This window comes from Mus caroli, unplaced genomic scaffold, assembly GCF_978045245.1.
Source record: "Mus caroli unplaced genomic scaffold, Mus_caroli_1 scaffold_3, whole genome shotgun sequence".
NCBI classification, from domain to species: domain Eukaryota; kingdom Metazoa; phylum Chordata; class Mammalia; order Rodentia; family Muridae; genus Mus; species Mus caroli.
In genome coordinates, this window is record NW_028227258.1 from 106862053 (window position 1) to 106875644 (window position 13592).

The 13592-nt window shown below is 42.5% G+C and overlaps 1 protein-coding gene across 5 annotated transcripts in view; it reads right to left on the bottom strand.

Annotated features, from left to right (window-relative positions):
• Dclk1 (doublecortin like kinase 1) overlaps window positions 1-13592 on the bottom strand; it is a 309605-nt gene that overhangs the window by 81468 nt on the left and 214545 nt on the right. For all 5 annotated transcript variants that reach the window (XM_021157493.3, XM_029475006.2, XM_021157495.3 and 2 more), the window contains exon 5: window positions 5627-5743. In XM_021157493.3, coding sequence (XP_021013152.1) covers window positions 5627-5743 — 117 coding nt within the window. The remainder of the gene's footprint in view (window positions 1-5626; window positions 5744-13592) is intronic.

The following is a 13592-nucleotide window of genomic DNA, read 5'->3' on the forward strand; positions in this document are numbered from 1 at the left end:
CTTCTCCCACCTCTGCCTGGGAGCCAGGCTGGGGCAACCTAATCATGAAATCATGGAGAACATTCCCAGGCAAGACCCCAAAGCCATGGGGTCTCGCCTGCTTGAACTTCTTAGCTGCGTTCTCACTTTGGTGGCTCTATGAACTCCTTGCATTGTGGCTTCCAGAATGAAGTATCTCTGTCTCTCCCACCACCTCCATCTTCTTGCTTTTGAGGCTATTACTTCTCACTCACAGTTTTCTAGATCCCTCTAAACTGCTCTCAGAAAGGCAGACAACCCTGAGGGTTCTATTTTCATCTTTGCAAATCTCTGGATAGGGCAGAGGAGTCATACACTTATGTTGTTTAAAAAAATTACTTTCTGCCAGGGTCTATGCTGTCAGCTCAAATCTCCTTACTAAAACAGTCACTTATGTTTCCTGACTTTTCTGTGGCACCACACGTTTCTCATGCCTAAAGGAAGAACTGCCCTTACCCCTGCCCTGGACAAACAGAATCTATCTCTGTTGCTCTCATCCTCATATTTGGTTAAATCCATTGGTTTACAACCCTTGGAAATTTTCCTCCATTTCCAACAAGGTTTCAGTTCCCTCTTGCTAATTTCTTTCCAGGGGGGACCATAGGAGCCCCCAGAGCATCCCTCCCTGCACATAGATTTGTTCTGTCTAGGGTGGTGCCCTGTTGCTGAGACTCAGGAGTAGCCCTTGACAACCATTCTAAAGTCCTCTTTCACCTTCTAACAGCTATAACAGGAAACATGGCTTTGTGGTCCTGTGTAATCTGACATGTAACTCAGCTATGTCATGTTTTCCAGACCTTTCCAGAATTCCATTCCAGGGATTCTCATTGTGAAGCCCAGGATCACTGCAAACTCCTACTCCTCAAGCCTTTTGAGTGTTGGGATTATAGGCATGTGTAACCAAGCTCAGTTCCTTACTGTACTGATAACTAGTCGTTATACTTTCATGCTTTATGCCTTCATTTAAATTGGAGATAGTATCCTTCTGGCCCTTGCTAGTATTCTAGCAAGACTCTTCCAGGACCCATTTATAAATCCTAATCTCCCGGAAGCTACTCTGACTGGGTTAATGATGCTTGCTTGCTCTCTCCATCCTCAGGGCCATCATGACACTTAGTACAGCATACTAGTAGCTCCCCCCCTCAACTAGAATACAAATTAATTTCTCAGCAAGGACCATGGTTTAATTGTTGTTGTCTTCTTGGGGCCTAAGGCATGCTGGATGAGGCAGATGCTCAGAAAGTGTCTAATTAACCTGGTATTAACAATGAGGAGCTATACAAGTCAGTTGGTACAAGATGCTGTCCTCAAGTAAATATTACGCCATGATAATGGTTCAGAGCTGTGAACCCCATTTGGAGCAAGTGCTGAATGGGTGAGGAGAAAATAGTTGTGGGAATAGGTTTTAGATACTTGAAAAATTGGAAACACAAGAGATGAACCACTAAGCTCTTGGTGAATTTTATCTTCAATAATTCTGCTGGAGCCCCAAAGCAGAAACATTCCTTCATACAGTACAGACAGCTGAGTCTTTGTACTGAAAGAAAGGATGGAGCTAAGATTAATAGCTAGCAGTTTGCCTTTGAAGGTATCTGATAGAAATCAATAGAATATGCCAAATTAGTCTAGTGAGCTCATTAAAATTTTCTACACTTCTCCAGCTTTGATTCTGCTCTTATCTGCATATGTTGCATAAAATATTGTATATATCTGTAAAAAATGTAAAATTTAAACAGCATAAATTAAAAAGACCAAGATTTCTGGAGTCACAGATAAGTAAGTTTTATGCCTGGGCTATACAGAACAGTGTTTGAATCATAGGAGAAGGTCAGGGTCTAAGGCTTTTCTCTTCTGAATGTTCTCCCCCACATCTCTAGCTCTCAGCACCAACCTCCACAGAACGTCTCTGTTCACAATTGAATACTTGTTGCCACGAGTGTTTCTGTCCATCACAGACAATGTAGCTGTCCCTCCATAGGCTTGTGTGGTTGGTTGTTTCCTCCCGTGAACATTGCAATCTACAAATATTCAAGTCTTGTGCAAACTAGCATAGTATCTCCCTATAACCTATGCATAGATGCTTATGTAGTAATCTCTAGATTATCTACAATAACCGTAAAAACATAAATACAACACAAACAGTGATTATATCTCATTACTTAGGGAATAACAACCCCCAAATAAGCTACATATTCTGTACAGATGCAATTTTTTTTTCCTGAGTACTTTTGACCCATGGTTGGTTGAACTGGCAATGGAGAAGCTACAGACACAGAGAGAACTGTCCTTAAGAATATATGCTTCTGAAGGTAGGGGTGATGCATTCCTTCATTGTTAACTTGAGGTGTTAAGTATGTTTGCCATAACAATCTATGAAGACAGAGATTCAAAGTAGAAGATGTAACTTGACGAAAAGTTGTCTACACAGCTTCAATGGAATAGAAACTCTAAAACAAATCTGCCCTAGTGCCAATGTTCTTGTAAGATATCCAAGGCAAGGCCTACATTTTGAAATATCTAAGTTTTAGGAAGATGGCAATAATCCAGTTTTAAGTTAGACCACTCTGGTTTCCTCATACCTTCCATATTATGAAACAATATGAAGGTAAAGTAAACTCTCTGGATCTTTAAATCCATTCAGTTCATATTATAGTCTCTCTCTCTCTCTCTCTCTCTCTCTCTCTCTCTCTCTCTCTCTCTCTCTCTCTCTCTCTCTCTCCCCCCCCTCTGTGTGTGTGTGGGGGGGGGCATGGTGTGCATGTATGTATATGTGTTAGAGATTGGTTCTAATGTTTGGATTCAATTGGGAATCAAGTGCTAAAGGTCCTTGTCCCCAATTGATTTTTGATCAATTAATAAAGATGCCAGCAGCTAATGGCTGGGAAATGGAGATAGGGTGGGACCCTTAGAGTTGTATGGGCTAGGACACAGTGGGGAGGAGAAGGAGAAATCACCATGAAGTGGTGGGATACAGGTGGACATAGGAACTGCAGAAGTTAAATCCAACCAGCCATGCAAGATTTTGGCTGTGGCCACTGGCCAGTTCCCCGATTGGGCCTAGGGTAGCAGGCAGAGGATTAGAAGTACCCAGCCATTGAGCTAGATGGCATATTAAAAATGAGCTAGTGTGTGTGTGTGTGTGTGTGTGTGTGTGTGTATGTGTTTTATTTTCAGATCCAAAGATTCTTTGGGCAGGTAGCTGGAAGCAGGATCCACTGGGAGACTTGAGCTAGATGGTATATTAAAAATGAGCTAATGTGTGTGTGTGTGTGTGTGTGTGTGTGTGTGTGTGTGTGTGTATGTGTCTTTTATTTGCAGATCCAAAGATTCTCTGGGCAGGTAGCTGGAAGCAGGACCCACTGGGAGACTAAAGTGGAATACTGTAAATCACTGCTACATATATGTATGCAGGCGTGCATGCTTACATGCTGTGTGTATGTTGTACATGTGAATGAGCATGGTGTGTGCAGGTATGTTGAGACCAGAAGACTGTTAGGTGTCTTACTCTCACTGAACCTAAACTTAGTCTGTTTCAACAATGCTGGTTACCCACCAGGCTTGGGTATTCTGCTCATATCTGTCCCTTATGTTGGGATCACAGGCATCTGTGAGTATGCCTGGCTTTATTATATGGGTACTAGGTATTCAGACTTAGGCCCTTGTGCTTGTCACCAAACAGTGGAGAAGCTAAATTCTTCCATTGGAATTTGCAATACAGCAGGTTCCGAGTCACACTGCCATTTCCATGTCTATAATTAGGCTGTACAACAGACAAGAGGCTGTCCATATATTGAGTCACTTAGAGATCTATCTATATGGTAGCTAGGACTAAGAATGGTTCTAGCAGCTTGTAGACAAGAAAGATGAAGACAGGAATCCACCTCTGTGAGGCCAAGAGAGAAAGACCAGCAAACCATGTCTCTCCTCCCCAGTTAACCAGAGTGAAAGGAGCTCTTTCTGCTTGTTTCCTTTCCGTTACCAGAATCCAGTGGTACTTAGACTTAGGCGTGCATCAGAATTACCTGGGTTGTTCTAGAGACTTCAGCCTGAGTGGCCCCATTCCAGAGTTTCTGAGTCAGTGGATCTGAAGTGGTGCTCAAGGCTTTATATGCCTGGCATGTTCTCAGGTGATGGTGAAGAGGCTGAGAACTACTCTGGCACTGTTGCTTGAATTGTGACAAGCAACTCTTTGAACGAACTCCCCTGAAAGACTGTTCAAGCAGAGATTCCTAGCCTTAGCACCCGAGAGGATGGAGGTCATCATGCACACTACCTCTCCCCAAGCAACTCTCATGAGCTGTAAACATCAAGTCTTGAGCTTCAGCAAAGTCTTATTTCATGTTTTATCCTCTCTCCATGTATGGTGCCGAGCAAGGATCTCTCTCTCTCTCTCTCTCTCTCTCTCTCTCTGCTTATACTTAAACTCAGCAATAATGAACTATGAGCTTGTCTCAAGGGCCAGCCATGTTTTGGCCAGCCCACAGTTCTGACTGGCTACGTGGGAAAGGGGCAGCGTCTTCTTTCAGCATTAGAGTAAGTGTCGAGCCTCTGATGATTGACCATGGAGAAGCAGGAAGAGGAAGAATCTCATAAGGGGGATGAGTCACAGAGAACCAGCCCATTAATGATGCCTTGGAGGCAGCCAAGTCAGGTCCCTTATGTAACTTCCTCTGGGCTAGTGTGAAGCCAGGAACAGCCTCCCTTAGATCCAAAGATCTTTTGAGCTATTTTGCAGAGCTCCTCATCATGAAATCAGGTGACAGCCATGTTGTTGTGCTTAGCATTGATAATTTCTATCTCAACATATATGTCTTTTAACCATAACAAAACAGATTTTATACTTGAGATCAAAAGTCAATATCTGGTAACTGACTTGTGTTTATCTTAAGACCGGAGAAAGTGAGAAGTGAAAATGAATTAAATTCATATATAGGTGAATAGTACTATAAACAACAGTAAAAAGTTATGATAACTGCAAAACAGCATATATGAATATATAAAATAACATAAATGGATACACAGGTTAATTAATTAAAGAGATCAAAAGAGATGCTAATGAGGCTGAGATATTCTCTATCCCAGGACGCAGACACTTCCAACAGCAGCATCTGAGCCCATTCAGAAACTAACCTAGCCCAGGTCTTGCAATGGCAGGCCTCCCCAGGTCCCATCATCTCATTACTTTTAGCCCCACATCCAAATGAGGTAACCCAGGCCAGTGTCACAAGAATGAAAATCAGATTCAGCAAAGACAAACTGGAACCCCTCCGTAAGCCAGCCCCAAGTAGAATCAGTTTCCCAGTGGAAATTTCTAGACCCAAAGAGAGATGAGCCAGGTGCAAGGTGTAGCAGCTGGTGAAGCCTTCCATTTGGAGCAACTCCATATTTCCTGAGTCTCAGTAAGCGTGTTTTTCTAAGTTTGATTTTTTCCCCCTACAGCCAACATGCTAGACTTGGGCAAATCTGTTCATCCGCTTGAACACATTCTAAAATTATAAACCAGAACCGACGCCTGCTTGAGAACCTCATGCTCTAAGCTCCACACAGCCTCGGCTGCGGCTGCGTCAGAAACCAGGCAGTTGCTTGGGAGGTTACTTAGCGGCTTTACCTGAGCTGGTGGAGGCTGGGGACTTGCTTCTCCGGGAAGGCCCTGGGCTCTTGGTTGTGCCTCTGCGGGACGCTGATGCTATTTTGGTGTAAGAAGTTGACTTCACCACTCGACATTCTGGGGAAAGAATGAGAAGACACATGAGGGTTGGGGGACAGCCAAGTCGGGGACACCCCAAGCCTCCAAATTTACATTACTTTACAATAGTATTGCGATTAATTTGGAATAGGCTGATAGAGGGGTACTTTCGTTGGCTTTCTAGCCATGGGCCCCTTCAATGATCTATGTTCTTGTGACTTTACCCATGAATTCCTTTTTCAAAATAAAACGTTAGAACGTTCAACTTTACAAAGAAAGACATGTGAGGGAAGATCCCGCCCACTTTGACAGGCCCCAGTGTATTGTCCTGGGCCCTTATTGGGATAATTGCATCAGTGTGATATGTGGGAGCTGGAGGTGGGTAACACTGGAAATCAGGTGTAATGGTCCTGCTTACAAGGACATGGTGACCTTCAATATACCATCAGGAAGCTGCAAGGAAGCTGGCTTTGCATCTATAACAGTGCCTTTCTGTGAAGATGAAAAACAGTCTCCTCTATACTTAAACTCTCAGTTCTCATGTTCATTAAATTCAGTGCTAAGTACTGTAAATAATAAAAAAAAATCCCTATTTTTGTCTTCGTGAAAGGTCTGGATTAATTATGACATGTAAAATGCATAACGTCTTGCTTCCAATAATCCATAGTTTATAATGAAAACATTTTTTGAAATGATAATCAATTAGATTGAAAATATGTATACTAAGATTCCCTGATAGCCCATGATCAAATTATGCCTTCCTTTTAAAGTTCTAGAATATTTTTCTAATCATTTGTATTTTTAAGTAACAAGGAAGTTGAGCTACCTAGTGTTCTGTGGCTAGCCCTCTTTCGCTTCAAGTAGCTCTTGGGAGTGCTAGTTAAATTTGTTTTTCTCAACTTGACATAAGCTAGAATCATATGGGAAGAGGGAACTTCAGTTGAGAAATGCCTGCCTCGAACTGGCCCGAGAGCATGTCTGTGGCACATCTCCTTGACTGATGATTGATGTGGTATAGTCCAGCCCACTATAGCTAGTGCCACCTCTGGACAAGGTGGTTTTGGGTGGTATAAAAAAAAGCAAGCTGAGCACAACCCAAGGAACAAATCAATGACCAGCACTCCTCCACAGTCTCAGCTTCAGTTCCTGCCTCCAGGTTTCTGCCCCACTTGAGTTATTCCCTTGGCTTCCCTCAGTGATGGAAGTGGCATTGGGGGATGAATACTCCAAATAAACCTTTGATCCCCAGGTTGCATGGTCTCTGTCACAGCAACAGAAAAGCAAACTAACTCATGGGCCTTTACACACTGGCATTTGGTAGCTGTCAAGCATTTTGCCACACGGAGAATTGTAGTTCACTTAAGCATTTAAACTTTAAACTGCTTGCAGCATTTAGTTACGGTAATAACTCAATTGCATCCCCATAAATGAGCATTTAGTCACCTGGTTATTTCCCTCATATGCATTTAGTCCTTGGAACTTGAAATTCAAATTTTAGTAACTAGAAGAATACATTGTCAGTGCTCAAAATATTTGCTGAATGAGTGGGTTGGAAGATAAGGAATTCTCCCCTTAAATTATCTCTTAAAAATTTACCATTATGTGTTTGTGAATGAGTACCTGCTTGCCTGTATGCCCACCACATGCATGCAGTGTCCATGGAGACCAGAAGAGGGCACTGGATCTCCTGGATCTGGAGTGACCAACGGTTGTTATCTGCCATGTGGTCTGCTGGGAATTCAACCATTAACTGCTAAGCCATCCCTTCAGCTCCCATAAATCCTTAAAAAGCCCTTGTCCTCTATTTGGTGTCTCACTCAAATCATGCTTTCATTAGCATGTGATCGTTTTTTTCCTGATCTCTGTGCTTTAGCATTATTGTTCTAATTTATTTTTGGAATTTTTCTAAGCAAAATTAAGATATCATTGCTTAAGGTCTGAAGTGGGTTTGTTGCCAACAATGTTGCAGCTTTTGTTTTTGTTTTTGCTTTTGTTTTCTTACACACATAGTCATTATGTATATTTCTTTTTTTTTTTTTAAAGGTAGATAAAGGCAGGTTTATTAGGAGGCAGCTCCGGATGGGTTTGATGATCTCACAGGAGGAGTCAGTGGAGTTGCATATCTGGGCTAAAGTAAGACGTTTTATTTTTTTTTAATTTTTAATATTTTTCATTACATATTTTCCTCAATTACATTTCCAATGCTATCCCAAAAGTCCCCCATAGCGCTCCCCACTTCCCTACCCACCCATTCCCATTCTTTTGGCCCTGGCATTCCCCTATATTGGGGCATATAAAGTTTGCAAGTCCAACGGGCCTCTCTTTCCAGTGATGGCCGACTAGGCCATCTTTCGATACATATGCAGCTAGAGACAAGAGCTCCGGGGTACTGGTTAGTTCATCATGTTGTTCCAACTATAGGGTTGCAGATCCCTTTAGCTCCTTGGGTACTTTCTCTAGTTTCTCCATTGGATGTATATTTCTTCTTTTCCAGTGACCTATTACTTACTGGGCTTTGCTGGCTTGAGGTTGAGTAAACCTTTCTTTTATTGGTGGCTTGTAAGAATACATGTTTTATATTAAACTTTTATTCTTTAGTCTATCATGCATAAAATGATATTAGTAACATATTTCTCTTTGTTGGCAGTTGTTGAAATATGTTAACCTCTTGAATCTTCAAGTGCAGTATTAAAAATTAAAGAAAGGGTCTGGGGAATGCCTGGTACTCTCAAGGTCTTGAATTTAATCCTCAGAAGAGCACACACACACACACACACACACACAGACACACACACACACAGTCATGCCTCTAATCTGTTAATTTTTTCATTATACCTTCTAAATTAACAGTTAAACGCTACCAGATCTAATACTGGTACCTGGCTTCATGTTGGTAATATACATCCCTATCCATGCAATTTACCATTTTCTAAGTTATGTTTTTTCCCTTATCTGCTTTGAATAAGGTGGTCGCCATTGCCTAGTAAAGGAGAAACAGAAACATCAATGCTACAAGGCTAGAAACAAGAAAGAAGATTAAAAACAAACAAACAAACCAAAAACCAAAAACCAAGCTCTTCCTGTAGGCTTATCAACACAAAGCCAAAGGAACGATCAAGAAAACCTAGCAGTGTAACACTGACATACAGCCAGAAACAGTGAGTTCATTCACGTGCCATGGGACCGCAGTGGCTTAGTATGTGTCCCAAGAGGTTTTAATTCACAAAGCAAAGCCTTGGAACCAGAGAAGAAACCCTCAAATTAGCTGTCCTCACAACTGAAAATGTATTCTGGAGTTTGTCCTAGATTTTGGACATCTGCCCTGTCTTCTGGCAGTACATTAGCAGTTAAACTGAATCAGCACAGTGTGGCTGCTCTATGGGCATGCCTCCAGTTACATTTTTATCAAGTGCCCACTATGTGCCAGGCACTGAGGGCTGCAGGCAGAGTGATGAACAACACAAAACTGGAGTTTGCAACACCAACTGGCAGCACAGCCTCTCTCTCTCTCTCTCTCTCTCTCTCTCTCTCTGTCTCTGTCTCTCAATTCTTCCAATTTTAAATCAACATCAAGGCTGTAATGAGGTCAGGATGACCAGGCTCTTCATTAAGGTCATGGGCTTCTGGAGGCCGCATAAATTTAAAATAATTATTTTGGGAGTTCAGTTAAGCAGGAATGAGCGCTCAAAACAGAAAGTTACCAGATGGCACACAGTGTTAATAATATCCATCTCTGAGCTTTAGCTATGAATTCAAATGTTGGTTTCAGGGTTTTCCTTGTGCTGTTTGTTACGGGGACCAGAATTTCTTGATGGGACTCCGGCTAGCAGCACCACAGCACCAGTCTTGACACAGTAAGTTGGGATTCTTCCAGCTACAAGATAGTTTATGCAGACAGTTTATAGTATATAGAAATATACTAGCTAGTTTACTCACACAGTCTGGTCTGTGCAGAGCAAATGAAGGCATGTTGGTAAGTTTTGTAAATTTAGTCCATACCAAATTATTAATCAGTCAAATCTATCCATGTATTACTCTGCTTCATTCTGTTACTCTGTTGAGTGCTAACTAGCCTGTGGATTTCTAAAGAACACTGGGTAGCTGCTCAGCAAATAAGACCTGGTTTGGCATTTGTCCTATGAGAACTTGTGTAAACTCCAAGTGTTCACCTAACCGATCCACTGGCTACCTTTACAAATGAGCGAAGCAGAATCTCCTAGAAACATGTGACTCACATCAGAACCCGAGCCTCTACACTGATGACTTTATCCCCATTTCTGTGTGTGACATTGGGTTTTAATCCTCCTTCTCCATTTGTTACAAAATCCTGGGAAATTTGTATCAGTGACGGGGAGCAGAGGAAGATGACTGAGTAAGTACCTGGGGATTGTAGGAACGGTGGCAAGAAACAACTTAATAACTCAAGACACTAAACCCAACTTTCTCCTGACATGTCCAAAGACTGAGCTCACTCTGAGATGTCAAGCTGTGTGGAAGGAGCACTGTGAAGACCGACCGTCGAGTCTGAGAGATGACCACAGGCATGCCACCTGTCCCCCAGGGAAGCCATGCTGGAGATCTGTCAGATTCTGAAGGCTTGGGTTGAGCAACAGAAAGAGACACAGCACAAAATTATAGGAGCGGGTTCTTTTGTTCTCTCTCCAGCATCAAAATAAACCCAGTTGAAGAGTGTTGTGGGGCTGGGGCTGGGGGAGGTGGCAGCGAGCGAGGAACAGAGTCCTCCAACAGCTTTCCAGTTAAATTTTTAAATTTAATTTTTAAGTTGGAATTACATTTTATAATGGTAAAAAAAAATGTCAGGAGGGAAAAAACAAAAACAAATGAATTACCTTAGAGAGAATGTCAAAATCCTTGTCAGTTTAAAACCACAATTTGAAACATGGGGAACAATTTGACCTAAATGTCCAGTAAATATAATGCCTTTCTGTTCACAAAAAGGACATTGCCTCCGTCTCCTGCAAGGAAGAAATTGGTACCTCATATATGGGGGCACCCACCCTTCAACAATCACATCTTTTATTGTGATTGGATCACATCTTTGGACATTATTGATCAGTTCTGTAAGAGGTTGTGTGTCCTTTGTGGAGATGCTGGACAATTCTGATGCTCCTCAAACACATTGTGAAATATGATTGTAAACCGCATAAGAAATGGCCAGAGTGCCGGGCGTGGTGGCGCACGCCTTTAATCCCAGCACTCGGGAGGCAGAGGCAGGCGGATTTCTGAGTTCGAGGCCAGCCTGGTCTACAAAGTGAGCTCCAGGACAGCCAGGGCTACACAGAGAAACCCTGTCTCGAAAAAAAACCAAAAAAAAAAAAAAAAAAAAAAAGAAATGGCCAGAGTTGCTATCAAATATCACAGTCTACTGAATGCACAGTTGTCCTTTGATATGAGTGGGGTTTGGTTTCAGCCCCACACCATATATACCAAAGTCCATGAACACTGAAGTCTCTTATGAAATGGTATATTTAATAAGGCCAACTTGTAGTCTATGTACAGTTTAAATCACCTGTAGGTTAATAAGCTACAATGCAAACTGTAGCTCTATGCCATTATTTAAATAATAACAATGGAGAAACAGACACGAACATTTGAATGAAAATGTCCCCCACAAGGTCAGGTGTTTTCAGAGCTGGCTTTCCATTGGTGGTGCTGTTTGGGGTTTAGGAGGTATGACATTGCTAGAAGAAGTATCTCACTGGGGTGAGCTTTGAGAGTGTATAACCTTGCCTTGCTTCCACTTTGCTCTCTCTGCTTCCTACTTGTGGTTGGAGATGTGAGCTCTCAGCTTCCCACTCCTGTCTTCATGCCTGGTTCTGGCTAACATACCTCCCTCTTGAATCATAAGCCTCAAAATCTCTTTCCTCTATAAGTTTCCTTGGCCATGATATTTTGTCACAGCAACAGAAAAGTAGCTAATGTAGGACATGTTTAGCTTGCGATACAGTTAGGATCTGCTGTGTTTCCAATGGCTTGTTTCCTGTTGGCAGTGCTTTTCAGAGGGCATTGGGTCTTGAGGGCACTGACTTCATCAATGCGTATATCCATTAATACTGGATAGCCTATCAGGATGTAGGGCCTGGTCACAAGAAAGAGGCTACTGTGGATGTGACTTTACTGGGCTTATCTTGTTTTGGATTCTTCTTTCACTTTGCTTCCTGGATGCTGTGAAGTGAAGAGTCAGCTTTTCCTCTGCCTCGTGTGTCCCACATGGGGGCTCTGTTTTACCTCAGGCCCCAGAGCAATGATGTCAAGTAATCATTGGCTGAAAACAACAAGGGAACATAAATTATTCCCTTTTCAATTGTTCCACTGAAGCATTAGTCATGGCCATGGAAGGCTAATACAGTACAGATGGATTTTCAGTTTCTGGTACTGGGGATTTAACCAAGGAATGCAAACATGCTAGACAAGTGTCCTGCTGTAGTGAGAATATTGGTTTCTTAAAAAACCCAGTTATGTTATGAGAATATAATTTTGTTTTAATCCCTGGTGTGTGATATAGGGCTGTTTCAGATTGACCACGGCAGCTAACTATGATTTGTCTCATGCTCTGGCAGGGGTGTGATTCTGTCAGCTAGAGAGAGTTTACATTTGGAATTCTGAGGACTCTTGAGTTAGTATAAAAATGGCAGAGGCCAGAGAGGCTGTGGTTGCTTCCCCTACTGTTACGGTTTGTCAAGTGGTCATAAGCAGAAAGATATGAAGAAGAAATTGGATACCCTAATGATGAAGGTCAACATTGCTCCAAAGAACTCGACACCACTAATCAGCAGAAAGAAGTCTAACAAGATCTATGCCCCCTTTCCCCTCTAACTTTCTTTCTCACCTACCTAGAGTTGGGAGGTTGGGAGGAGTGGAATGGAGAAGGGTGGGATGGGTGGTAAGAAGAACCCAGTGAAGTCACCAAAAGTTGGGTTACATCCTTCTAACTGTGCTCCACCCCTAGTCAAAGATGAAACTTAAAAACAAACAAACAAAAAAAAAACAACAACAACAAAAAAAAAACACAACTCATGGTTTGCTTGGTGGAGCATGTGATCTAGAAGGTCAACTGTAGAGCTGTGAAGGGGTGCTCCCAAAGACCAGAGTGCTGAGGTGTGGTTCTAAGTATGATGTTACTGGGAGATGGTGGTACCATTGTGAGATGGGACCTAGAGAAACTCCTTGGATCACTGGGGACAGACCATTAAAAGGGAATGTGGGACACTACTCCTGTCCATTTTTGCCTTGAGAGGTAAGCAGTTTGTTGGGCCACTCTTGTCAGAGGCCCAAAGCAAGAGCCTTGCCCAGTTTTCCCTTGGAATCCAAAGAAGCAGAAGCCCAAACCTTTTCTAAGCTAATTGTCCCTGACACTTCTGTACAGAAACAGAAAGCTGATTAATAGGTATAGAACATCACATTGAATGCATGGACTGTGGTGGCCATATGTCCACAGGTGAGGTGCGATATCACCTCTGCTTTGGGAATGTTTCTACCTCAGTCACCATTCACCAGGTGGTCTACATGCTCCATATTGATACTCACTTTGTGGATGTCCTGAGGATTTGAGTAGATAGAAGTTAAAGGATCTCTCAATCCAGTCAGGACAATCAAGAAATGGGCAGATTTAGAGAGGCAGCACAGATGGCAGAGAGGTAAGGGGGGAGGGGAACATAGTCTTTGGCAGTGTTCCTGGTGGCAAGTGAGTCTACACTTAGGCAGACTCTCCCTGTGCTCAGAAACAGTTGGTAGGTAGGCTGAAGTGCTACAGAAGGTACCGAAGGATAGAACTGGTTCCAGAATTGCACAGCAGTGCCAACAGCTTACCTGTGAGTACACAGAATCAACATCAAGGGGTCACATGCACCTGCTGCAGAATCTTGAC